This window comes from Meriones unguiculatus (genome assembly GCF_030254825.1).
Source record: "Meriones unguiculatus strain TT.TT164.6M chromosome 13 unlocalized genomic scaffold, Bangor_MerUng_6.1 Chr13_unordered_Scaffold_40, whole genome shotgun sequence".
Classification (NCBI taxonomy): Eukaryota; Metazoa; Chordata; class Mammalia; order Rodentia; family Muridae; genus Meriones; species Meriones unguiculatus.
In genome coordinates this window covers 5,446,217-5,474,215 of record NW_026843649.1, presented here as the reverse complement: position 1 = coordinate 5,474,215, position 27,999 = coordinate 5,446,217, and the positions used below count along the sequence as shown (strand labels likewise).

Below are 27,999 nucleotides of genomic sequence, written 5' to 3'. Positions count from 1 at the left end.
GTAGAGCATTAGTACACTAGTGCTACCAATGACTAACTATCATCCAAACACAACCTAAGCACCTCCTGAGACAAGGGGCTGCTGGGCTGGTAGCTAAAATTCCCTGCAAGTGTTAAACTGGAATAATCCTGAAATAAAAGAGCTTTCCAAGCACAACAATAACCTTGTTATTACATCCTGTTTATCTATCCATAAAAACACAAAGAAATAAAAATAAGAAAATAAGCCTGCGTGAACCCTGTATACTCCTGTTTGTGCAAGTCCATCAAAGTATAAACAGCAATGTATCTGCCAAACTGTTCCTTATGAAGAATTCTCGGACAAATAAAGGGAACAATCAAAACTCGTGAAAGGTGAGTGAGAGAGACCACTGGCTCTCTTTACCCAAGAGGCTGGCTGTCTTTACTTAAGAAGAATCATTTCATTCTGGAATGCCGGCATATACGTCCTGAAAAAAAAAAATGTTCCTAGTAATGTGCACGAATCCTGTAGCCATTCCAAGTACCCTGCTTTCTTTCGACCCGCATGTCCAAGCTCCCCCACCCCAAGAAGCCCCAGGGCAGGGAGGTGGTAGCCCCCGACTCTCTGTACTTCCTTTACGGGAGGATTGGCCCTAGCATCACTCTTCCTCAGGATGCAAGGCACAAGTGTATCCCTAGGAACTACACACAGTGTGTTCCAGCCCTCCCAACCCCTGCAGCCAGAAGGCGCATTCCTGGGTACCAGAAGCCTCCACAGAAGCTCTTGTTTGAACGCCGGCAGGCTCTCACGACCCGCCCAGCCCGCCAACCCACGGTTGTACCGCCCTGGCCTCGCCCAGCGACCCCCATCCAGCGGGTCCCTCACACATGCCCACAGCCAGCCAGGCTCAGCTGCTCCAGGATGGCCAACTCCTGTGGACCTGCAACTCCTCCACCACCGGACCCAACCCTCTCTCCTCTCCGCCTCCCAGCTGCCATGACAGGCCCAGCCCACTGGATGGCTGCTGGGTGCGGAGGCGGAGCGCAAAGGCAGAGGTGGGGGAGGAGCCCGAGAACGGAGGCATAGCCCGGGGCGGAGACGGGGGAGGAGCCCGGGGCGGAGGCGGAGCTTGGGTGGGCGGAAACAAAGCCAGGGATGGAGGCGGAGCCTGCGTGGGCGGAGGCGGAGCCTGGGGGCGGAGACGCATCCCAGGCGGCGCCTGCCCCACAGCCTTACCTGGCTTCTCCTGGACTCAGCCTACCACTCAGTACTCCAGTAGGTGTGCCATGACCCCCGCCACTGCACCAAGGAAGAGGGTTCCTGTCGCCAACCCTCGCCGCCGTCGCCCACCAGGCCCAGGAGGAGCTCACCGTTTTCCCTTCAGCGTCTGTAGCCATAGCAATGGCGCTTACATCACGCTTGACAATGGAGGCATGCACTGCGCCTGCGCTGCTCCTCGTGCTAGCCCCTCCCCGCCCCATCCGAATAGGTTCTGCCTTCTGGGTCGGGTTGCTGTGAGGCCAGAATTTTACTATTAATTTTACAGGACAAAAGGATCTTTGAGATAAGTGTACATCAAAGCATTTCTCTCCTGTTTTCAAACCCCTTGTCTTAGTTACTTTTCTATCACTGTGCTAAGATAATCATGACCAAGGCTGCTTATAGAAGAAACATTTGGTTGGGTACCTAGAGTTTCAGAGGTTCAGTCCATGACTATCACGGAAGGGACCATGTTGGCAGACAGGAATGGCAGGCAGAGCACCAGAGAGAGCAGTGGGTGAGAGCTTACATCCTGATCTACCAGTATGAGGCAAAGAGCTAACTGAGAATTGTGTGGGATTTTAAAAACTCAAGGCCCACCCACAGTGACACACCTCTTCAACAAGATCACACCTCCTAATTTTTCCACCAATGGGGGACCATATTTTCAAACATATGAGACTGTAGGGGTCATTTTCATTCAAACAACTACACTTCTCAATAGCGTCCTATGTAGCCAGGAATTAAGATAAAAAATTTCAATGTCCAAAAGCATCCCAGGCACTCAGATTCTTGTGGGGTTTTGTTGTTGCTGCTTATTTTTGTTTTTGAGACAGAGTTTCTTATAGTCCAGGTTGACCTTCATTCCTGACTTTCTTAATGCTCCATTTACAATCATGTGTCACCACACTTGATTTATGATCTTGTTTGTTTGTTTTGTTCTGCTTTTCAAGACAGGGCTTCCCTGTGTAGCTTTGGCTCTGTAGACCAGGATGGCCTCGAACTTACAGAGATCCGGTGTGTCCATCACACCCTCTGACCTCTTCTTCTTCTTCTTTTTTTTTTTTTTTTTTTGAGGGAGGTATTTTTATCTTTTGCGTAGATGAATGATAAGAGTATTTTACTTGAATGTATATAAATGTGCCACATGAGTGCCTTATATTTCAGGAGGTCATATGGCATCAAATTCCCTGAAACAGGAGCTACAGAAAATTGTCAACTACCATGGATATGCTAGGAAGTCTGGAGAAGAGAGAGAGAGAGAGAGAAAGAGAGAGAGAGAGAATATTTTTTAAGATTTCTTATTTATTATGAATACAATATTGTGTTTGCATGTATACCTACACACCAGAAGAGGACACCAGATTTCATTATAGATGGTTATGGGCCACATGTGGTTGTTGGCAATTGAACTCATGACCTCTGGAAGAACAGCCAGTGTTCTTAACCTCTGAGCAATCTCTCCAGCCCCACAGAAAGTGTTTTTCATCACTAAGCCATCTTTTCAGCCCATATGGCTTCCTCTTTAATTCTTCTTCTTCTTCTTCTTCTTCTTATTATTATTATTATTATTATTATTATTATTATTATTATTCTTCTTGCCTTGTATATGCCAAACAAATTCACCTTCTTTCATTTCCCCTACTGAATTAAAATGTTCTCACCTTTAGGCATTTGAATATGTATATTTTTATCCCTTCTGGGGTGTTAAGTACCTCTTGCTTTTCTTTAGGTTTCATAGTGTAATTTATAGTGATGTACGCATTTCTATGCATGCTCTATAGGTTTGTTTTTGGTGGATTACCCCACAAGACTATAAGTTTATAGAGAAAGAATGGTGTTTGCATGAATCATTTTCTGTATTCAGGACTTAGCACAGTACTGGGTACCTAAATCACAAACAGTATCTATCTGTGGAAGGACAAATAATGTTTTAAACAGTAAATTCTATTAACAAAGTTTTCATAATATGATAGTAGTACAGACTCCCACCTAGAGGATGGGAGCACATAGCATTTCATTTGTTAATGCCAGCCAATGTGCCATCTGTAAAAAATATTTCCTGAAGTCTTTTTATCTTGTTCTATTACTGCTGTTACTAGGACTGCTTCCTTTATGCCTGTTGCCTTCTCTGTGTTCTCTTTAATTTATCCCATAACAAGTTACTTCCTTTAAGCTTTAGTGAGGTTTAGCATCTGGCTTTATTATATCCAAAGACTATCTGTATCTACCTATTTTGTACAGAAGCTAGGAATACAACTCAGAGGTAAAACATTTGCTTCACATATAGGAGGTAAGGAAGGAAGAGGAAGGGGAGGAGAAAAAGAGGAACAGGAGAAGCAAAGCATTGCTTTTCTTTATACAGATGCTCTGCCTTAAATACAGGGGTTAACAATCTTCCGGTCTCTGAGTTCCAAAAAAGATAGAAATTTCAGATACAGCAACAGTACTACTTATTTGGTGTTGGTTTTTATCCTAGTCCTTCTCCTGACATTTGCTGTATACATGCTTTATACATAGTTGTTTTTATGTACATGTTCATTTTCTAAGAAGAATCTATATTTTCATTAGGTTTTTTGAGAGGTCAGGTCCTCAGAAAATGACCTAGGTTTTGCATCCTGCCATACTTATCCCTAGGAGACTGTATCTGCAAAGCTGATTGTGTCCTCTCTGTACATCATTTGATGTTATGACTTCAGGATGCATCTTGGACCTTGTTTTCAAGAGCATGCTGTAAACAAGCCCTAAGCTTAACAGGCATTTTGTTCCTCATGAAAAAAAGATTTCATCATAAAATGACCTGTCTGAAAAGATCATCTGAGATCATTGTACTCACTCAGTTACTTTCATTTTAGTCACTAACATTATTAGTACTGTTTATTGTTTTTCATTACTTTTCTAGAGACACAGGTATGATGACCCTGGTGTAATGGACTGTGGACACAGTATTAACTAAGAAAATAAAACCACACATTCAAAACAAGCAAAACCTCCAAATATTGATAAGAATTAGGTTTAGATTTAGGGCCCCAAATTATTTCAGTTGAAATGTGAGGAAGAAATTGAACCACCATTATTCAGCAAGCTTTTAGAGTATATATATATTTACATACATATTTACATATATTTGCACATATATGCAAATATGTATGTAAATACATATACAAATATATGTAAATATGTGTAAATAAATATATATGTAAATAAAAGTTATATGTATGTAAATATATGTGTAAATATGATGAAAGGATGTACACATAAACACAACTTAAGAATTCTTGGGCACACACACGAAAGTTGGAACTTCATTAAGTAAGATATTTTTCCTTTCTGTTTTCCTGCCAGGGAGATTCTGAACATGTTCCTTCCCTTCCTTCCCTTCCCCTCCCCTTCATTTATTTCCTTGCTCACTGTGAATTTCTAAACATTGCTCTTGAATGGATACAATTCTGTGAAAGCATTGACAAAAGGACCTCTGCTGCCTCACTTCTAGACATTGAACCCAAAATGCATTCTAGCTATTTTTTTTTTCTTGCACTGGTGATGAAGTAAGGCAACTCATTTTCTGGGGGGGATGGGTAGATACCCAGACATGGTGAATTCCTCATCTACCACCCCGCTTATGTTCTTTTGCACTTTAGGGAGCAGTTTCACAGAGGTTCCCCACCCATGCAAACCACAATCATACATGTACTTTCTGAGATTTTCTAAAAAAATTCTACTTTCCAGTCAGAGACTTCGCCTAAAAAAGAATTGGCTTGGTTCTCAGGTGACAATCTCATAAGTGAAGCCAGGCTAATAAGTCATGTGCCAAGGTGCTCAGGTGAGTAATCATGGCACAGTGCCAGTACACTGGCACAAAACCAGGACGTCAGTAGAACCAAGCCTTCTCCTTTTGTGATCAGTCCACTTCCTAGTTGAAGCCACCTATGGCTCAAAAAGAAGTTTGAGGGATAAGGATGTAGCTCAGTTGATTAGTGGTAGAGCAGAAGGATTAGAAATTCAGGGTCATCTTATAGCTATTTAGTTTCTGGCCAGGCTGGGCTACAGAGGACTGTAACCAAATAATAATAATAGTAATAACCACAATACATTTCGGCTAGGAGCATATTTGACGATCATTGTTCCAAGCTAGAGCTAATCTCAGGTCATCAACTTTCCCCAGAGAGGAAGCAAGGAGGCAACAAGGTCCAGCCCAGCAGGATTTTCTGCACACAGACCCCTCTCCAACTGAGCCTTTCCAGCCAACAATATGGAAATGTGTGTTCCTACTGGCAACCAGAGGTGCCTCAGCTTGTAGCGCTGGGAGCATGGGGCAGGCAAAGTCACCATGGAGCACAGCTGTTTGGTCACTACCCACTGAGACTAACACAAGCAAACAAAACCACAAAAGAACAACACAATAAAAAATATACTGGGTACAATTCACACAAAGAGAATGGAAGAAGAAGGAAATATCAAAACTTGGAACAGGGGCCTGTCTCACTGTGGACCCTCTATCTGTTCCATTAGTGGTGGCCTACCCCGAAATCAGGATCAATCCAATTACACCAGAGTTAAGAATGGTGACCTGCATTCAACCAGACCATAGAATGGAGCAACAACGTATCTGTTGATGTCTGCCAGACCAGAGGCCAAAGCACCAGGCAAATTCTGCCTGACCAGAGACTAAAGCAGCAGCTACTCTCTGTCAGATTAGACTCCAGAGCAGTGGCCAAGCTCTGTCAGACTTGAGACCAGAGTAGTGGCTAAGCTCTGCCAGACCAGAAACCAGAGAACTTTGGCAGAGGTGCTAAGCCTGGGGCTCCACATACTGTATCCATTCCTTGGCACCTCCTCACCACTCTCACCATTGCCTGTGGAGCATGGCTCAAGCTTCCCTGAAATGGGAAAGAATCAATTCTAGAGGGATAGAAGGATTCTGTCCTATGTCCTCAGTCAGTCCCAGAGACAAAATATTGGCAGCGAGGGACAAAACAGTTAAACAAGACACAAACAGCTAGATCCCATTGCTTGTGCAGCAGAAAAATACACAGAGCCAGACAGCAGATTCCACCACTGCAGATTTCCTGCAGTGGAAAGAAATGAAAGTAGGATATCAGCAAATTCCCAATGCAGGAGCTACCTGCATTGTGCTTGTCCAAAGATCCAGAGATCACAGAAAACTGGGTACTCTACCACCCTTTACAGATAGGGGCACATCCATCCTCTCTGAGATCTAGAGATCACAGAAAACTCAGTGCTCAACTCCCTTTACAGATGTGCCCCTTCTTTCCAGGCCCCCTCTGGCCCACAGTTGTCCAGAGCATCAGCTCTAACCTTTCTGACGACACATATTACACATTTTGCCTCGAGTCCCAAAAATACAAACTAGAGAAACACAGAGAAAGACACAGACAGACACAGAGAGAGTACTCACTTACTGGCTGTTGTTCAGCTCCATGTTTCCAGTGTGCTTGGGAGACTTGGGTATCCAATATGAGACCCCATATGTTATGGCCAGATCTTAGGGTCTCCAAAGATCATCAGGAGCCAGACCACATATGCAAGAGCAAAGAGTTTTATTTGAGCTTAAGCTCGGTCTCTCCAACATCACCAACACAGTGGATCAGAGAGGATTGCCCTGAGCAGCTGCATGGCAGGGTTTTGATTGGGGTTTTAGGAAGGACCAGGAAGTTCCGGTTTAACAGTTACAGAATTGGGTAACATTCAGCATGGGCAAGCTTTTGACAAAGTGAATGGCTAGCTAAAATAACCAACATTGAGCGAGCCTCAGGAATGTTAGGTATTTTCTGTGTCATTGAATGTTCTACTACAAGGTTGGTAGGCTGCTCAGCACAAATGCCCCACTTTGAGATGAGATAGCTTCATCCTTGTGGTTATCCTCAGGCTGTTCCTTGGGTAGGGAATCTTACGACATGGCTCAATTCCTGGTGACCTTATGGTAGAGTCAGTAGTCTGGTGACCTTTAGGTGACCTTTTTAGGCCTAGTTCCTGGTGACCTTTGGGGGTGTCAGGTAGGTTCTCTTAGTTCTAAAAGATCCATTTGCATTTTGTCAGGGGTTGTAAAAGGTATGTCCTGTGTCAGAGAGCATTCCAATATTAAACTGTGATATCGAACAGTAGAACTGATGATGTAAAGCATTTACTACTGCTGAGAAACTAGTGCTCCCAGTTAGAATTTAGCTGAGGGAAGACTGTCTGTAAAACACTCCAAAGTAGTATTCTAACCAGGCCTGTTAGAGATTAGGATCCCAGGATACACATGTTTGCCTACCAGGATTATCCAGAAATGTGGTAGGGTGAGGTTTTGTTGTTGTTGTTGTTGTTGTTGTGTTTAATTTGTAACATCCCAACGTGTATTCATTAATTTATGAATGGAGTGAAAACAGACCACATTGGTGGGTGTACAGTTAAGGTCAGGTAACTTGATCCAGTGAATGTTGAATTTTGAATTAAGGGGCTGTACTATGTCCATATGTACAATCCTCATTGACACAGTTTTCTCCGTTCAAATTTGAGACACAGGCTATTGGCTAAATCTATGTCTGTCAGGTTACAGGTCTAAGCAGATGACATTGTACACAGGGGCAACATCAAACAGTATCTTATTAATGGATTTCCCTCTACCACAGAATGGCCTGTGTTTTTCAAAGTCAGTATGACTATGTGTTTTCTTTTTCAACTCTGAGGTTAAGAGCACTGGCTGCTCCTCCAGACGTCATGAGCTCAATTCTCACCAACCACATGGTGGCTCACAACCTTCTCTAATGAGATCTGGTGCCCTCTTCTGGCATGTAGGTGTAGATGCACACAAAACATTGTATACATAATAAATAAATAAATTTTTTAAAAAGTCAGTTGTTATCATTAAATTTTATTTTGTTCATGCTCTAGTCTCTTATTGGTTAATATTCTCTGATAATCCCCAGTCATTAAGAATTTCATTCCTTTTTTCTCTAGTGGTTTGATATTTGGTTTTGTTCAAAGCAATGTCTCTTGTAGATCAACCTTTCACATGTTATGTAACTGAGAATTTCTTTGAGCAATGAATACTGCCCCTACTGCCCAGTGCCCAGAACATAGTCCTGCAGCTCTTTTTAGGGGTACCCTGACTGGTGAGTGTGAAGTAAAAGAGACCAGTGAATGAATGTCCACTGAGCACTCTGATATTTTTTGGAGGTGGGCAATTACAAATAAAGAGGGACCTGTGCAAGAATTGAGTTCACTGACCTACTTTGAAGCTGGTGTAGTCACAACACAGAAAGGGAGGGGAGGAAGGAAGATAGTAATGAGTCAGGTAATCAATGTTAAACAGTCAATAAAAGTGAAAACTGTACATTTGGGGGGAGTCATACACAAAGGGAATCAAGAATATGGATTAGTTGCTGAACTTGTTTCTGGGAAGCAAATTTCTATAGTTGCACGAGTTCAAACAACACAGAAGTTCTGAATAAACTGCTGTGGTAGTGACTAACAGGCATGTTTCCGCCCCCCCCCCATTGAAAATGAACAACCTGAGAGAAAAGGTGTGAGTAATATTTTGTGTGCTCTAATACATACTTGAATTCCCTGAAGAATATTGGGCCATAAAGCCATTTTCAACTTTTAAAAATAATTTTTGAGATTATAATGAAATCATTTCAACCTCCTCATTCCTCTCTACTTATACCTCTCAAATGCTGGGATGGATGGTTAAGGTGGCTACTTAACAATCAAAGTAGATTTGGCTGTCAGGTTCTCCCAGTATCCCTCAGTCCTTACCTGTTACAAGGTATGGGTGTCAAACACAGATCTCTAGCCCAGGAGTTGAGCTACCCTCATCCATGCTTATGTATTCTAACTGTTTTGGTTACCTGGTCTTATTCATTTATCATTTATCCTCCTGGCCCTTTGTTCTGGCTCTCCACTTCCCTCTCTCCTCTTGTCTCACATAGCTCAGGGTTATGTCAACTCTAGATTATCCCAGATTTTCCTGTGTCTGACTATGTTCTCTAGTCTATCTATAATAAACTTTCTACTCCAACATTTCTAGGTAAAGCCATATTTTTTTTGTTTTATTTCTCATTTTCATTGAGCTCCCATTAACTACTCCTTGCTTTCAAATTCATGGCCATTTGTTTTTTTAATGGTTGTTACTGTTTGGCTTTGACAGAAGTTTGGCTGAAGGATTTCCCAACTATGAGATAGAGACGACTGCACTAGACACTGATAGTGTAATGGAATGTGCAACATAAATGACCTGTATTTTGGAAGATGAGCAGGTGTCCTGGGAAAGTGGAAGATTGTATTTTAAAACATTTCCAATATGAGGATGTTGCAGGATATTTGATCCCAATGTGATCCCTTAGATTGTGAACTGTAAAAACCTGTGCTTTGTTTGGTGTGGGTGAGCCCTAACACAAACCTTAATTCCAAGAACTTACAATTTATTGTAAACAGGTGATTATGGCATGGTTCCATCAGCCCTAGAACATACCTTTAATTCAAAAGCTCCCTGTGCATAGGATTAAATAATGTTAACCCTAGGTCAAGAGGCAAAGCAAGAAGCCAGCTGACAGGGATTAAAGAGTAAGTGGAAATTTCAGCTGAAATGTATTTAAGACAGAGTGTAAAAGTGGAAGGAGTTTTAGCTTGGTAGCTATGGGGCTTTTTGAGCTTTGAGCTAGAACGCCTTTGGTGTTGGATTAGTTTGGCCTATCCCCCCTGAGCTGTCATCTGAACTGGTGAGCTTTTGGAGCTTTTTCCTCTTAGATGTGAGGTGAGTAGCAGGGTCAGATGGATGCTTTATCTGACTTTCTGAACTACCAGGTTTTCTCCCCAGTACCTAGCTCCTGGGTCTGTATTGGTAAACTCAAACAATTGGGATTTTCATTTTTTTATAACAACACTAGGGTTCTGTGAGCCCCTAGGGGTTGGGGCAAAGCTAGAATACCTCTGCTATCTGCATCAGTTGATCTTTTATACACTGGTAGAAGAGCTACTACTGTCCTGAGACTCAGCTGTATTGTCCAAGCTAATGAGAGAGTCTGCATGGGACTAGCAGTAAGGACCAACAGTGGGAGGTAGCTTATGGGTTTGTTCTGGGATTGTACTCTGATGTAGCTGTAGGGAGCTGTGAATGAGACCAGAGCCCATGCCATGGTGAGTGAGGGGCCATTGTTCCCAGGCCAGGCAGAGCAGGTCTGCTAAGCTATCACAGCCTATTCTGCTTTGACCGAGATGGGCTGTGTTTCAGACTCTGATTCTGTTGTTTTCCATGTGGTGACTTCAGCAGAGATCCTTGTCCTCTTACCCTTCTTGAGTGTTGACTGTTCAAGGAGGAGGGGACCCTGTGGCTTGGGCAGTAGAAAGTTGTGGTGCTTATAGTATCACTATCTAGTGTGCACACCCAGGCATTGCTTTTGCTGTGCATTAGATAGATAGATTGGAAAACTGAAAATCTCATTTCTAGAAATGCCTCATGTTATATTCCACACATGGTTTTGTGTAACAAATTTTATAAATAGTTTTGAAAGTGGTAAAAAAAAAGTGGTGGTGGTCATCTTAAGCAATACTTGCTTATTTTTTTTTAAATTTATTTTTTACCTTTCAACTATCAATGAACACACTGGTGTAATTCAGGAAAATTGAATTCTTGGGTTCAAAAGGATTTTCTGAGGTGCAAAATTTTGTCCGTGTCAGGTGTGCCTGGTTTTAGATAAGTGAATAGGGCAGATTCCACATCTTGTGACATAATCCACACAGCAGGAAACATTAAATTATTCTCCAACTTTGTTTTGGGTGTGAGTGTTGGCAAGGGCAGAGATGTGCCTGAACCCACAAGGCGACATGAGGGACTGAAAGCCATAGCTCATCTTTTTGATCACCTCCACTTTCTAAGAGACATCCAGAACAAAAGGACTCTCTGGAAAGGACATTAGGAGTAGCTGCAAAGTCAAAAATATAAAAGTTTTGGTGTACTTTGAGTTTGTCTTGTAGGAGTTGTGAAATCTGTGTTTATTTAATTTGTATTAAATTTAAAAAAAATCAAAGGTATCTCTGATCCAGTGTACATTTTTCATGTTAGAGTTTCTTTAGGTTTTTTCATGTAAAATTGGCTATATTTTAGGCTTATGTTTTTGGCTTTTTTCTCCCACAAATACTGAACATATTCTTGATTGTTGAAGTTTGTGGGGAGTACAGAAGTCACATCATGCCAGAAGATTTATGAGATTAGTGGCAATAGAGTCTTCATTTATTTTTCTGTTTTCCTCTATTTCTTACCAGGTGGCTTTTCTGATATTAGAGTTAGAGATTTTGGATTGTCCTTTAGCAAGCACATAAAGACAATTTGCACTTATGTCTGTAAAAGGCCGAAGAGACAACATTAAGGTGAGTGATACCACTTGACCAGTTACTCCTTTTCTTTGGGCATATTCTTTTGGTGACATATTCTGTCCTTTTTCTTCAGAAGTTTCATGTGGTGGTCCAGTGGTATCCATATTATTTAGTTGGATGTTTTTATTCTCCTGAAAAGATTACATCAAAACCCTGCCCCATACCCATTTTTTATTTAAGAAGAAATCACTAGTCTTTATAAGTTTGTTTGGACTCAATGACCAAGGTCTCTGATGAAGAGTTACCTCTGCTTATTCAGAAGATCTCTACTATTCAAATCTTATCATTATCAATTTTGATAGGATCCACCTTTCTTTTCCTGTTAAAACATTCGGTTTTACCAGAGAAGACACAGTTCAGTAGTTTCTCACTGTCTACTCCTTTTAGTTATGTTTACTTCTTTTTTTCTAGAGTATTTAGGTGTGCTGTTAAGTTGCTACTAAGAGATCTTTCTGATTATTTTTTTCTGAATGTACTTAGTGCTATGAACTGTCTTCTGTTCAACATTTACATTGTGTACTATAAGTTTTGATATGCTGTGTATTCATTTCATTTACTTCTAGAAAGTCTTTAATTTCTTTATTTCAGTTTTGATCCATTTTTTATTCAGTAGAGAGTTGTTGAATTTCTATGAGTTCGTAAGCTTTCTATTGTTTTTGTTATTGGTGATGTGCTGCTTTAAACCTTAGTGGTCTGATAGGATGCAGGAGGTTATTGCAAATTTCTTATATCTTTTGAGACTTCCACTGTTCAAGTATATCATCAATTTTGGAGAGCAATATATGATTTGCTGAGAAGAAGGAACAATCTTTTGTGCTTGGGTAGATGTTCTGTAAATATTATTTGGGTATATTTAGATTTTTGATGTTAGCTGGAGCATTTCTCTGTTCAGTTTGGTCAGGAGGAACTGTCCATTGGTGAGAGTGATATATTGAAGTCTTTCCCTATCAGTTTATGAGGGCCAGGATGTGATGCAAGCACTGCAGAAGTGTTTCTTTTATAACTTAGGTGCTCTTAGGTTGGGAGCATACATGTTAAGTATTGAAATGTTATATTGCTGGATTTTTTGAATACATCATGTCCTTTGCCATCTTTTGATTAGGTTTTTGAAAGCTGTTTCATTGGATATTAAAATTGATATACAAGCTTGATACTCCAGTCCACTTATTTAGAATATCTTTTTCCAAACCTTTACCTTGAGATAATGTCTATCTTGATGTGAAGCTGTGTTTTTTTGTATTTAGAAAAAGGGTGGATTCTATTTTATCATCCATTTTGTGAGTCTGTGTTTTTTTATTGGTGAATTTGGGTTAATGTTATTAAGAGATATCATTGAACAGTGATTGTTATTTTGGTGGTGGTGGTGGTTTTAGCACCTTGAGTGGGGCTGTATTTATAGATACATATTATTTAAAATTGACCTTTTTATGGAACATCTTATTTTCCCCATTTGGTGATTGAAAGTTTCTGGGCATAGTTAGTAATTTGTGTTGGCTTCTGTAGTTTTTTAGAATCAGAAGCACTGTGTCTAAGCCCTTCAACTTCTAGCATTTTTACTGAGAATACAGGATTAATTCCAATAGATCTGCCTTTTTTTTGGTTGGTTTTTGTTTGTTTTGGTTTGTCTGATTGGTTGGTTAGTTTGGTTTCTTTGTTTGTTTTTAGTTGCAGCTTTTCATATTCTTTCTTCATTCTGTATATTTAGAGTTTTGATTATTCTCTGGTAAGAGGACTTTCTTTTCTGGTCCAGTGTCTTTGATATTTTGTATGCTTCGTGTGCCTTGATAGACATCTTCTTCTTTAGGTTAAGAAATTTTTCTTGTATGATTTTGTTGAAAATGTCTTCTGGACCTTTGATCTCATCCTTCTTCTTCTAATCTGATTATCAGCATGTTGTGTGTTGTCATACTGTCCCATAAATCCTGAATGTTCCCTGAAAGTTTGTATGTAGACAGGCTGGTTTTGAACTTACAGCTCTAACTCCACTCAAGTGTTGGGCTTAAATGTAGGCCAACATGCCTGGCATCAACATCACCATCATTGGCTGCTGAGCATGGAATATACGGATTTAGGTATTTATTTTGTTTTGTTTTGTATATGTAAGCATAGGTTATTGTGTTGATCTTCATCAACATCTTGCATTTGAAATATTGGCAGGGAGTATATTTAATTTCTTAGGATGGCATTTATTCATTGACACTAACACTATCTGAGCTTTCTGAGACATTGAATTGTGGGTTTGTGACGCTCTTCTTACCTGTTGTATTTTTTTATTTTATTCGTTTGTTTTATTCACATTTAATTTATTTTAAATTTAAATTTGTTTTTTTTTAATTTATTCTCTGACATGAACTTGAGCCTTTGATTACCTCCTCCTAAGTGTTGCAGCCTTGCAATGCCACAGAGGAAGATGATGCAGCTATCCTTGATGAGACCTGATAAGCTAAAAGGGAAGGAGTTCCTCCTCAATTAGAAGACTAGAGAAAGGGAATAGGGGCAGAAGAAGGAGGGTGGGTGGGACTGAGAGGATATGAGGGAGGGGCTACAGCAAGGATACAAAGTGAACACATTGTAATAAATAAATAAATTAAATTAAAAATAATTTATTCACTTAACATCCCAATTGTAATCCTCTCTCTCGTCTCTTCCTAGTCTCACCCTCCATTCTTCTTTCTCCTTTATGCCATTTCCAATATCTCAGATACAGGGAGCCCTCCTCTCCTACCATCTGAACCCAGCCTATCAAGTCTCACTAGGATTGCCTGCATCCTCATCCTCTGTGGCATAGCAATGCCCCCTCCACCAAGGGGAAGTGATCAAATAGCAGACAACAGAGTCCATGTCAGAGCAGGCACCTTCTCCCCTTACTACGGATAGAACATGGAGACTGAGCTTCCTATCAGCTACATCTGAGCAGCGGTCTAGGTCCTCTTCATGAATGGTCTTTGGTGGGTGCATCAATCTCTCCAAGTCCCCATGGGCCCAGATTTGTTGTCCTTGTTGGTCTTCTTATGGAGGTCCTGCCAGCTCTGGGTCTTTCTATATTCTATCCTCCCACTCTTTCCTATGATTCCCTGTGCTCTACCCAAAGTTTGGCTGTGAATCTTAGCATCTGCTTCGATCCCCTCCTGGGCAGAGTCTTTCGGAAGATATGTTTGTTAGGCTCTCATTCTCTTCCCTCTCCTCAGTCACTTCTGGTGTCGATTCTATTTGCCCTTTTGAATAAGACTTGACCATCTTCCATAGGGTACTCCTTTTTATTTAGCTCCTTTAGGTCTGTAGATTGTAGTATGTTTATCCTATATTATGGCCATTACCATTTACAAGTGAGTATATACCATGCATGTCTTTCTGGTTTTGGAATAACTCACTTAGGATGATCATTTTTAGTTCCATCTACTTGCCTGAAAATTTTATAATTTCCTTGTTTTTTTAAAATACCCGAGGTGCATTCCATTGTGTGAATGTACCACAATTTCTGTAAAACAATGGTTTGGTTGAGAGATGTGTAGTTTGTTTCTCTGTTATTGCCATTATGAATATAGATGCTATGAACACAGTTGAGCAAATATTTTTGTTGAATGGTGGAGCATCTTTTTGATATATTCCCAGGAATGGTAGAGCTGGGTCTTGAAGTAACACTATTTTCAATGTCTGAGAAAGCATCAGATTGATTTCTAAAGTGGTTGTATAAGTTTGCACTCCCACCAGCAATGGAGGAGTATTCTTCTTTCTCCACATTCTCATTAGCTTGCTGTCACTTCACGTTTTGACCTTAGCCATGATGGGTTTAAGATGGAATGTCATTTGCATTTCCATGATGACTACAGATATTGAGCATTTAATGTCCACCATTTGATATTCCTCTGTGGAGAAATCTCTGTATAGTTCTGTACCCCAGTTTTAAATTGGATTATTTGGATTGTTGGAGTTTAATTTCTTGAGCTCTTTATAAATATTGTTTATTAGCTCTTCCTGTTGTATGTAGGGTTGGTGGAGATCTTTTGTCAGGCTGTAGGCAGTCATCTTGTTCTACTGACAGAGTTCTTTGCTTCATAAAAGCTTTTTTCTTTCATGAGATCCTATTTGTTAATTCTTCATCTTCGAGCCAGTGTTCTTGGTGTTCTGTTAAGGAAGTTACCTTCTATGCCAATGAGATCAAGCTCTTTCCCAATTTTTCTTCTAACAGATTTAGTGTATCTGGTTTTATGTTGAGGTCTTTAGAACAACTTGGACTGTAGTTTGATGCAGGGTGATAAATATGGATCTATTTTCATTTTTCTACATGTAGACATCCAGTTAGACCAGCACCATTTGTTGAAGATGCTGTCATTTTTCCATTGCATGCTTTTGGCTTCTTTGTCAAAAATCAAGTGGCCATAGGTGTGTGGGTTCACTTATGGGTCTTCACTTCAATTCCATTCATCCACCATTCTGTTTTTATCACAGTACTGTGCAGTTTTTATTACTATTGTTTTATAGTAGAGCTTGAGATCAGGGAAGGTGATACCTAATGAAGATCTGTCTTTGAACATGATTGTTTTAGCTATTCTGGCTTTTTATTTTTCCATATGAAGCTGGGAATAATTTTTTCAAATTCCTTAAGAATTATATTGATATTTTGATGGGAATATCATTGAATCTGTAGATTGTTTTTGTTACGATGACAATTTTTACTATGTTGATCCTACTGATCCATAAGCATGAGAGATATTTCTATCTTCTGGTATCTTTTTCAATTTCTTTTTTGGGTTTTTTTTTGTTGTTGTTGTTCATATAGGTTTTTTACTGGCTTGTTGAAGATAACACCAAAATACATTATGTTTTTTTTTTTTTTTTTTTTTTTTTTTTTTTTACTGGCTATTGTGAAGTGTGTTATTTTCCTAATTTTTTTCAGTCCATTTGTCCTTTGCATACAGGAGTGTATTTTTTTGAGTTTTCTGTTTCGTTTTTAGTTAACTTTATATCCAGCCACTTTGCTGAAGTGTTTTTCAACTGTAGGAGTTCCCTACAGTAGAATATTGGGGGTCATTTTTGTTTACTGTCATATCATCTGTGAATCAAGATACTTTGACTTCTTCCTTATCAATTTGTATCCCCTTAATCTCCTTTAGTTGTCTTATTGCCCTAGATAGGACTTCGAGTACTGTATTGAAGAGATTTGGAGAGAGTGTGTAGCCTTGTCTTGTCCCCAAGTCCAGTGGAATTGACTTAACATTTTTTTCATTTAGTTTGATGTTAGCTATATACTATTCTGTATATATTCTGTATATTCTGTATATATTCTGTATACTATCTTTACTATTTTTAGATATGTGCCTTTGTCCCTGGTCTCTCTAAGACTTTAAACAAGAATAACTGTTGGATATTGTCAAATGCTTTTTCAGCATCTAAGAAAATGGTCTTTTTTTTCAATTTGTTTATACAGTGGATTACATTGATGGATTCCATATACTTAACCACCCTTGCATGCCTGGGATGAAGCCTACTTGGTCATGGTGGATGACATCTTTGATATGTTCTTGGATTTGGTTTGCAAGTATTTTATTGAGTATCTTTACATCATTGTTCATAAAAGAGATTGGTCTGAAGTTCTCTTTCTTTTTGGGGATCTTTGAGGATTTATCAAGGTGACTGTGGTCTCACCAAAGGAATTTGGTCATGTTGCATCTATTTCTATTTTGTGAAATAATTTGGAGAATATCAGTATTCGCTCTTCTTTGAAGGTCTTGTAGAATTCTGCTCTGAAATCATCTGACCCTTGGATTTTTTTTGGTTGGGAGTATTTTGATGGCTGCCTCTATTGCCTTATTCACTATAAGGCTATTTAATATCTTTACCTGATGTTGATTCAACTTTGCTAAGTGGATTTTAAAGAGAATTGTATATTTCATTTAGATTTTCAAATTTTGGAGCATATAGGCTTTTGACATAAAAGGTAATGGTTCTTTGGATTTTCTCAGTGTATATTATATCTTTTTCTTTCAGACTTTGTTGATTTGGATAGTGTCTTTCCGCCATTTACTTAGTTTGGCTAAGCATTTGTCTGTGTTTTTTATTTTCTCAAAGAACTAGCTTTTGGTTTCGTTGATTCTTTGAATTATTATCTTTGTTTCTAATTTATTGATATCAGGCCTGAGTTTGTTTTTTCCTAGTAGTCTACTCTTGCTGGGTGTGTCTGCTTCTTTTTTCTTAGGTCTTTCAGGTATGCCATTAAGTTGCTTGTATGGGATGCCTCCATTAGCTTATGATGGCCTTTGTTGGTATTCAAACTCCTCTTCGGACTGCTTTCATTGCATCCCATATGAAGTTGAGAAATCTTCTATCAAGGTTTGTAAAATATTCTGTTGGTATTTTGATGGAAATTTCATTGAATCTGTACATTACTTTTGGTAAGATGTCCATTTTTACTATGTTAACCCTGCCAAGCCATGAGTATCGGAGATAGTTCCATATTCTGATATCTTCTTCTAATTCTTTCTTCAGAGACTTGAAGTTTTTTTTATACAAGTCTTTGACTTGCTTGGATATGGTCACACCAAGGTACTTTATGTCCTTTGTGGCTATTGTGAACGGTGTTGTTTCACAAATTTCTTTCTCAGCCCTTTTATCTTTTGTATACAGGAGGGCTACTGATTTTTTTTTTTTGAGATAATTTTGTATCCAGCCACTTTGCTGATGGTGTTTATCATCTGTAGGAGTTCCCTGGTAGAAGTTTTGGAGTTACTCAAGTATACTATCATATAATCTGCAAATAGTGATACTTTGACTTCTTCCTTACCAATTTGTATCCTTTTGGTCTCCTTTAATTTTCTTCTTGTTCTAGCAAGGACTTCAAGAACTATGTTGAAGAGATATGGAGAGAGTGGGCAGCCTTGCCTTGTCCCTGAATTCAGTGGGATTGCTTTAAGTTTCTCTCTGTTTACTTGATGTTGGCTACAGGCTTGCTGTATATTGCTTTTACTATGTTTAGGTATGTGCCTTGTATCCCTGATCTCTCCAATAGTTTAAACATGAATGGATGCTGGATTTTTTCAAATGCTTTTTCAGCATCTAAGGAGATTATCATGTTTTTTTCTTTCAATTTTTTAATATTGTGGATCACATTAATGGATTTCCGTTTGTTGAACCACCCCTGCATACCTGGCATGAAGCCTACATCGTCATAGTGGATGATATATTTGATGTGTTCTTGTATTGGGTTTGCAAAGTATTTTGTTGTGTATTTTTGCATCAATGTTCATAAGGGAGATTGGCCTGAAATTCTCTTTCTTTGTTGGGTCTTTGTGAGGTTTAGGTTACAAAGTGACTGTGGCTTCAATGAATGAGTTTCGTAGTGTTCCTTCTGTTCCTATTTTGTGGAATAAATTGAAGATAGCTGGAGTTACCTCTTCTTTGAAGGTGTGGTAGAATTCTGCACTGAAACCATCTGGTCCTGAGCTTTTTGTGGATTGGAGTCTTTTGAGGAATGCTATTTCCTTAGTGGATAAAGGACTATTTTATTGATTCAGCTTTGGTAAGTGTAATTGATTAAGAAAATTGTCTATTTCATTTAGATTTTCAAATTTTATGGCATATAGACTTTTGAAGTAAGTCCTAACGATTGTTTGGATTTCCTTAGTGTCTTTTGTTTTGTCCCATTTTCATTTCTGATTTTGTTAATTTGGACAATCTCTCTCTGCCTTTTAGTTAGTTTAGCTAAGGGTTTGTCTATCTTGTTAATTTTCTCAAAGAACCAGGTCTTGGTTTCATTGATTCTTTGAAATGTTTTATTTATTTCTAATTTATTGATTTCAGTCCTGAGTTTGATTATTTCCAGGTGTCTCTTCTTTTTCGGTGTGTCTGCTTCTTTTTTTCTAGGGCCATTAGATGGGCTATTAAGTTGATTGTGTGAGATGTTACAAATTTCTTCTTGAAGGCACTTAGTGCTATGAACTTTCCTCTTAGCACTGCTTTCATTGTCTCCCATAAGTTTGGTTGTGTTGTGTCTTCGAATTCTAGGAAGACTTTAAGTTCTTTCTTTATTTCTTCCCTGACCCAGCTGTCATTTAGTAGTGAGTTGTTTAGTTTCCATGTGAGTGTAGGCTTTTTGCTATTTCTGTTGTTGTTGAGGTCCAGCTTTAGTCCATGGTAATTAGATAGGATACAAGGCATTATTTCAATCTTCTTATATCTGTTGAGATTCACTTTGTGACCAACGACATGGTCTATTTTGGAGAAGGTTCCATGAGGTGCTGAGAAGAAGGTAAATTCTTTTGTCTTTGAGTGTAAGATTCTGTAGATATCTGTTAGGTCCATTTGATACATGACCTCTATTAGAGATATTGTTTCTTTGTTTAATTTCTGTAGTTTACTTGTCCTTTGTTGAGAGTGGGGTGTTGAAGTTTCCCAGTAGTAATGTATGGGGATTTGTGTGCGGTTTAGGTTTTATTGATCTTTCTTTTACAAACGTGGGTATCTTTGTATTTGGAGCATAGATGTTCAGAATTATGATTTCTTCTTGGCGGAATTTTCCTTTGATGAGTATGAAATGACCTTCCTCATGTCTTTTGATTAATTTTGGTTGAAAATCTACTTTATTAGATATTAAAATGGCTACTCCTGCATGTTTCTTGGCTCCATTTGCTTGGAACCTTCCACCTTTCTATTTTGTGACTTAGATGTGTTTCTTGTATGCAACAGATTGTTGGGTCTTGTTTACATATCCATTCTGTACGTCTGTGTCTTTATTGGAGTGTTAAGTCCATTGATGTTGAGGGAAATTAATGACCAGTGGCTGTTAGTTCCTTTTATTTTGATGTTGCTTGTGGTAGTGTGTTTGTGTGCTTGGTTACTTTTAGTTTTGCTGTAATGACATTATTTCTTTCCTGTGTTTTCCTGAATGTAGTTAGCTTTCCTGGGTTGTAGTTTTCCTTCTAGGAGCTTCTGTACCCCTGGATTTGTGGGTAGGTGTTGTTTAAATTTGTTTTTGTCATTAAATATCTTGTTTGCTCCATCTATGATGACTGAGATTTTGCTGGGTATAGTAGCCTGGGTGGTCATCTGTGTTCTCTTAGGGTCTTCATGATATCTGTTCAGGCCCTTCTGGCTTTCATAGTCTCTGATGAAAAGTCAGGTGTGATTCTTATGGGTTTGCCATTATATGTTAAGTTGGCCTTTTTCCTTTGCAGCTTTTAGTATTTTTTCTTTGTTCTGTATACTTACTGTTTATTATGTGGTGGGAGGATTTTCTATTCTGGTCTAATTTATTGGGTGTTCTGTAGACCTCTTGTATTCTTATAGACCTCTCTTTTAAGTTGGGGAAATTTTCTTCTATGATTTTGTTGAAAATATTTTCTGGGCCTTGGAGGAGGGAATCTTCTTTTTCCTCTATTCCTATTATTTTTAGGTTTTGCTTTTCATGTTGTCTTGGATTTCTTGGATGGTCTGTGTCAGGAATTTTTTAGATTTAACATTTTCTTTGATAGCTACATCTATTTCTTCCATTGTGTCTTCCACACCTAAGATTCTTTCTTCCATCTCTCGTAGTCTATTGCTTATGCTTACCTCTGTAGTTCCTCTTTTCCTCTCTAAGTTCTTTCTCTCCACAGTTTCCTCCACTTGTGTTTTCTTTAATTTTTTTCCAATTCTCTTATCAGATCTTGAGCCATTTTATTGATTTCCTTCACTTCTCTGACTGTATTTTCCTTCAATTCTGTCAGCTGTTTGTTCGAACAATCCTCTGTTTCATTAATATCTTTTCGTGATTTAAGTATTTCCTCTCTAAAGGCCACAAATTGTTTGGCTGCAACTTCCTGTATTTCTTTAAGGATGTCCATAATCTGTTTGACTTTATCTTCCTCCATTTCTTTGCAAATGGCAATAATCTGTTTGACTTTATCTTCATCTAGGTCTTTACGCAGTTTATTTTTTTCCCTCTATTATCCTGTTCATAAGCACAGATGTAAGGTCATCTTCTTGAATTTCATTTACCCTGGTGTGTCCAGGGCTGCTTGCCCCTGAATAACTGGGTTCTGGAGATGCCATATTGCTTTGTCTTTTTGAGCTTTTACACTTGCCTCTACCCTTTTGGCTATCTTAGGTGTTGGGTGTTAGTTTCTGGTGCTTCCTGGAATCCTGTGGTGGGGATAATCCCCTTGGCAGGAAGATGATTTTTTCCTGAAGGAGGCCTCCTCAGCTTTTGGGATACAGTCACTGAATAGCAGGTATTTTTCAGGAATTGCCAAAACTCACCACAGGCATAGAGACCTGAGCGGTAATTGTGGTCTTTGTTAGTCAAGGGGGCTCTCCTCTCACCCAGAGAAGTCCTGGAGACAGCTGTCCTGCTTCTGGCTTTCTTGCTGTAAAGTTAGTAAGCTGCAGCTGCAACCTGGGCACCCCATGGTTTGGTCTGCTTAGTTAGGGATAACTGGTCGTCCCTTGGAGCAGTATCTGGGGTTGATCTTGGGGATCCCAGGCTTCTGTATGTCTGAGGTTAGAGCTCTGTGCCCCAGTACCCAAGCAGTAATCCATGGCAGCTTGGCACTGCTCTCCCATGTGCAGCAGGAGGCTAGAGTCTGGAGCCTGTGAATAACCAGAAACTTTTCCAGAGCTAGGTGTCCTGAGGTAGGGCCAGATGTTTTCCCCACCTTTGGGTTTTCTCCCAACATGAAGACCTAATCTGTGGTTTTTGACATGGTGTGTAGAATGGGTAGGCACTTGCCAGATGGCTACCAAGCTGGTGACTGGGAAAGAACCTGAGAACATTTCCAAGAATGTTCCCATTTGTGGTGGTGGTAGTGTGTGTGGGGGCAGTTGGCTGAGTGCTCTAAGCTGGGACCTGCTTTTTCCCTGTCTGTGGGTTTTTCTCCAGACAGGGAAACCTATCCTCTAGTGTCCTGGGGCACACAGTTCTGTCTGTGATGGAGAATAGGGCATGCCGGTCTAGTGACTGGAGGCCCACTCAAGGCTGGCAGCTGTGCACCCACCAGTCTGCAGGATCTTTTCCAGGGATAGACTGGGTGACCTGAGGTCAGTCCCACTTTCTTCTTCCCTGTTTTTTTTTTTTTTTTTTTTGACACTTGGCTCCCAGTCTCTGGTGCCCTGGAGCACACAGTTTGGCCTGGGAAGGTGATCAGGACACACAAGTGTATCCTGAGCCTGGAATATTTTCCGGGTTCTCACTGAGTGACCTGAGAGTGGAACTGAGTGATCCCCACACCATGGAGTTTCCTCTCACCTGGGAAACACGATTGTTGTTGTTTTAGGGCCCAGAATTCAGTCTTTTAGTTGCTGTACCAATATTGCTGTCCTGTTCCTGTCCTGTTCCTGTTCTGTTCCTGTCCTGTTCCTCCTGGCAATGCCATCTTGGATTCCCTCTTTATCATCCCTTTCAATTAATTTTGGTTGAAAGTCTGTTTTATTAGATATTAGAATAGCTACTCCTGCTTGCTTCATGGGTCCATTTGCTTAAAAACCTTATTCCTGCTGCAACATCCAAGAAATTTTCCCAGAGATTAGTGGGGTTCTCTGAGGTTGGACCCAATTGTTTCCCTCATCATTGGTTTTCTTTTTACCTAGGAAACACAGTCAGTGGTGTTTGGGGGCCCACAGATCCAACTATTGGTCACTGTGCAGTCTCTGCTACCCATCTTATCAGAACAGTGTGAAATCAGTCCAGCCATCTGGGATCTATTTTTAGTTTTTACTGAATATAAGTATTTTGATTGTATGCATGAATATGCATCTCTTCTGTGCCTAATCCTCACAGTAGTCTGAAGATGTCTTCAGAACTCATGAACTTATAGCAATTGAAAGTAGCGGGTCCCAGGTAAACACTAACAATTGAGCCCAATTATTTGCAAGAGCAGTAAGAGCTCCTTACTGCTGAGCCATCTCTCCTATCTTATGTGGCTCTTTTATGATCAGGATTTACACTGCTAATATTTTTGTCTTCTATTTTTACCTGTTTAAACATGCATTCCCTTTTAGTAAGATATCATTGCAGTTGCAGTTTAAGCTGGGGCAGTACAGATTTCTGGAAAATAAATATACAACAGGAGTGAATGTATAACTCCTTGTAGAAGCTTCAGTAAAGACCTCTGAGTTCTTTCAATATTTTGTGTTTGTTTGATTGACTTTTAGGGGAGGCTCTGTCTTAATATATAGGTCTGGCTGTCCTAGAACTCTTTGAATAGATAATGCTGACATCCAGTTCAATAAGATACACCTGCATCTGCCTCCTGAGTGATGGAATTGAAGGCATGACAGAATACACCCAGCTTGTCCACCATTTTTTGTAGTTAGTAACTGTTAATAAATTTCTCTGATTTGTACTTAGTATTGTTCATCTGTTAATTTCTCTCTCTCTGTGTCTCTGTCTCTATGTCTCTGTCTCTCTATTTCACACTCTTCTCTCTGTTTGTCTTTGTCCACATTAATTGCCATGTCTATTCCAAAGCTATATCCTCTTCAAAAAGTTTAGATATGATACAGTTAAAACTTGTTATTCCGTTTTCTTCTAAAATGACTTAGTGATAACATTAACACTTCTTTTTTAATAGAAAAGTTTTAATCTTTATTTTTAATCTATAGACTACATTATTTAGTAAGGAGGATATACAAAACAATGATCAAAGAATAATCACGTGTTCTATTCCTTTTCTTTTGTCTGGTCACTCAGAAATATGATGTTATTGGCTATGATTGTTGTTGCTTGCCACTCACATTATTTTTATCCATGTATTCACTGTAGTCCACTTTCCCTTCCACAATTATATGAGCCCCCCTCTTCACATACTGATATGCCACATCCCTGAGCCCTGGTCAAAACATAATATTCAGTACCATGTTGTCTTTTGACTGATGTTACCCATCTGTTCAGTGTCCCCTGATCAATACATCTCATTTATTGCTATATAAAATATCATGACTGTGTTTTGTCCTTCCACTTGTCTCATGACAGAGTCCTGACCTACTCACCCAAGTAACTGAAGATGATTCATAGATTGCTCAAGAACCCAACTAATGGCTACTTTATATTAATGTCTTACCAACTGATGAAACACAGGTTTTTGAAGCATGCCTTTTTTTTCAATCTAACCCTTAGGCTTTTTCATCTCCCCTACTGCACATCACGCACAGCACCCAACTATATAACAGTCACACTTCTGTGTCAGAAAATAAATTGAAGAAGCAGTAGAATTATATGATTATATTGACAATGAAGTATAAATTTATATTGTTGCCACTGTTTCTGTTGTACAAATGTATGGCATATTTTAGAATTCAGTGACCTTCAATGATGTGCATGTGAAATTCAGCCAAGAAGAGTGGGCCTTGCTGGAACCTTCCCAGAAGTAACTCTACAAAGATGTGATGCTAGAGACCTGTGAAAACCTCACTGCTATAGGTAAGACTGCAATTTTTCTTTCACTTTTAAAATAAAGAGACAACTCTTACTTTGTTATTGATCCTCTTCTGTTATTCCAATTGAGAATGAGGAGGAATGAGGTAAATAAATCAGGCATGGTTCTAAGGATCACAGATCATAGTGATTTAAGTTTTGCCTTAATAATAACATGATATTTCCAATAATATATATTTTCTCATACTATATTTTAGGCTACAATTGGGATGACCATGATATTGAAGAACATTTTCAAAGTTCTACAAGTAATAAAAGGTAACTTTATGTGCATGTTGACACAGATGTAAATCTTAAATTTTAATGTGTCCTGGAAGTTTGGTGTTTTTTGTTTGTTTGTTTGTTTGTTTGTTTATTGGCTGCTTTTTATTTTCTGTTTTTGAAATATATTTTTTTCTGGGTATCTGTGATTTTCTTAGACTTACTTGTTAGATCAGCCTGACCTCAAAATCACAGAGATATGCCTGCTTCTGCCTCCACAAGTGCTGGGATTGAAGGCATGTTCCAGCACACATGGCTGTGTCCTGGAAGTTTTAAAGAAAAGCAACAGTGTAAAAACAGCACTACTTTAAGTGTACTGATGATCATTAAAATCTCATAATTCCATGTACTTCAATGTCAGGTATCTGATTTGTGTTTACAAGGCACTCCCCTAAGATAGAAGAAAATAAAATAATGTTGTAACAAAAATAACATTTGAATCATATGGACATTACAGCTACTGACTTGAACTGCCAATCTGTTTAGTCTCATTCTGTCTATTCAGATATTGTAAGAGGTATACACACTGAATTGGTGATCAGTATGTGTCCAAAACCTTCTAATAAGCAAAAGTTTCATAGTAGACCCAGTGCTACTCATTTTCATGCAGTAACATTGTAAAGTTTAGTGAAAGGAGCAGCTTATGAGAATCAAGAATATTGTTGTGGAGAAATCTTAATCCCTATATGGCATGTCTATGATGAACAAAAAACAAAATGTTTTAATTCAATGTGGGAATCTTTATTATTTTTGTAAATTAAACTGGTATATCATATGTCAAAATGATTCTAAGACACAGGAACATAGGGTTATTGAAAGAAGCAGTGTCCCTGTCTTTCTCCAAGAACAATTGATTTGGTAGTAGTCCCCACTGTGAGTAAATTTTCTGAATGTGATAAATGGTTACTGTTAATTGGTTTTGCAACTTCACTGAGAATTCATTAGCAAACACATATTGCTGAAAATATCTATGAATACTAGGAATTTGGAACTTCTGCTTGTCTTGGCTCACATTGTAAATGAAGTATCATTCATACAGTACAAAAATTTGTGAATGGGATTGCTGTGGTAAAACTCTGAATTCTTACAATACTCTTCATATATAGGAGAAAACCTCATATAGAAAAATGATGCTATAAAAGTGATCCACATAACAAATGCTCTTACCATCACAGGGATCTTCAAAAATACCCATAATGAAGGTGAATACCGTGAAAGTAAATAAAGTGATAAAACTTTAAAATTTGATTCTTCTTTACCATTAGACCAAATTAGGATATTAATTCATATAGATAAATATATTTATTAGTGTAATGAAATCACTGTGGTAAATCTTTCACATGTGTCAATTTTCTTTGCAGGCATGAATATAGTCATACTGGAGAGAAACCCTTTAAATGCACTGTATGTCGTAAAGCCTTCCCGTATATAACTTTTCTCATACGGCATAAAAGAACACACACTGGAGAGAAACCTTACGAATGTAACCAGTGTGGTAAAGCCTTTGCAGAAAAGAATAATCTCATACGGCATAAAAGAACACACACTGGAGAGAAACGTTATGAATGTAACCAGTGTGGTAAAGCCTTTACACGAAACAGTCATCTCATAAGACATAAAAGAACACACACTGGAGAGAAACCTTATGAATGTAACCATTGTGGTAAAACCTTTGCAGAAAACAGTACTCTCTTAAGCCATAAAAGAACACACACTGGAGAGAAACCTTATGAATGTAACCAGTGTGGTAAAACCTTTGCAGAAAAGAATAATCTCATACGGCATAAAAGAACACACACTGGAGAGAAACCTTATGAATGTAACCAGTGTGGTAAAACCTTTGCAGAAAAGAATAATCTCATACGGCATAAAAGAACACACACTGGAGAGAAACCTTATGAATGTAACCAGTGTGGTAAAGCCTTTGCAGAAAACAGTACTCTATTAAGCCACAAAAGAACACACAATGGAGAGAAACCTTATGAATGTAACCAGTGCGGTAAAGCCTTTGCACAAAACAGTGCTCTCATAAGCCATAAAAGAACACACACTGGAGAGAAACCTTATGAATGTAACCAGTGTGGTAAAGCCTTTGCACAAAACAGTGCTCTCATAAGCCATAAAAGAACACACACTGGAGAGAAACCTTATGAATGTAACCAGTGTGGTAAAGCCTTTGCACAAAACAGTACTCTCTTAAGCCATAAAAGAAAACACACTGGAAAGAAACCTTATACGTATACTCAACATGATAAAGCCCTTGCACAACAGAGTAGTCTCCAAAAACATGAAAAAACACACAGTGGAGAGAAGCCTGGTGAGGGTAATTAGTGTGATAAATTCTTTGCATGTAACAATCATCTCCTAAGACAACAACACATTCTGGAGGGAAACCATATGATTATAATTATGTGGCAAAGCCTTTGCATATAACATCTCTTAATACATAAAAGAACACATACTGGAAAGAAGCTGTCTCACTGCATCCAATGTGAATAAACTTTTGCACTTCAGAATCATCTTCAAACTCATGAAAGATATCCTAATGGACAGAAAGCCTATGAGTCCTTTTAACATGGTGAAACCATTCTATATTTGTACAATCTTCATCATCATGAAAGGATTCATACTTGAGAGAACTTATGAATATGTTAAAATAGTGAGGCCTTGCACAAATCTAGAGTCGTCATCATCATCATAAAATTATCCTTACTGGAGAGGAATTCTGTGAC

The 27,999-nt window shown here is 38.9% G+C and overlaps 1 protein-coding gene across 1 annotated transcript; it reads left to right on the top strand.

Moving 5' to 3' along the window:
* Window positions 1-848: 848 nt before the first annotated feature.
* LOC132651134 (zinc finger protein 391-like) lies at window positions 849-27,349 on the top strand (the record flags this gene model as incomplete). The annotated part of the gene is made up of 2 exons (XM_060376415.1): window positions 849-1,346; window positions 26,711-27,349. Coding segments are annotated over exons 1-2 (1,137 nt in total), but the record flags the coding sequence as incomplete, so codon positions are not given.
* Window positions 27,350-27,999: the final 650 nt, after the last annotated feature.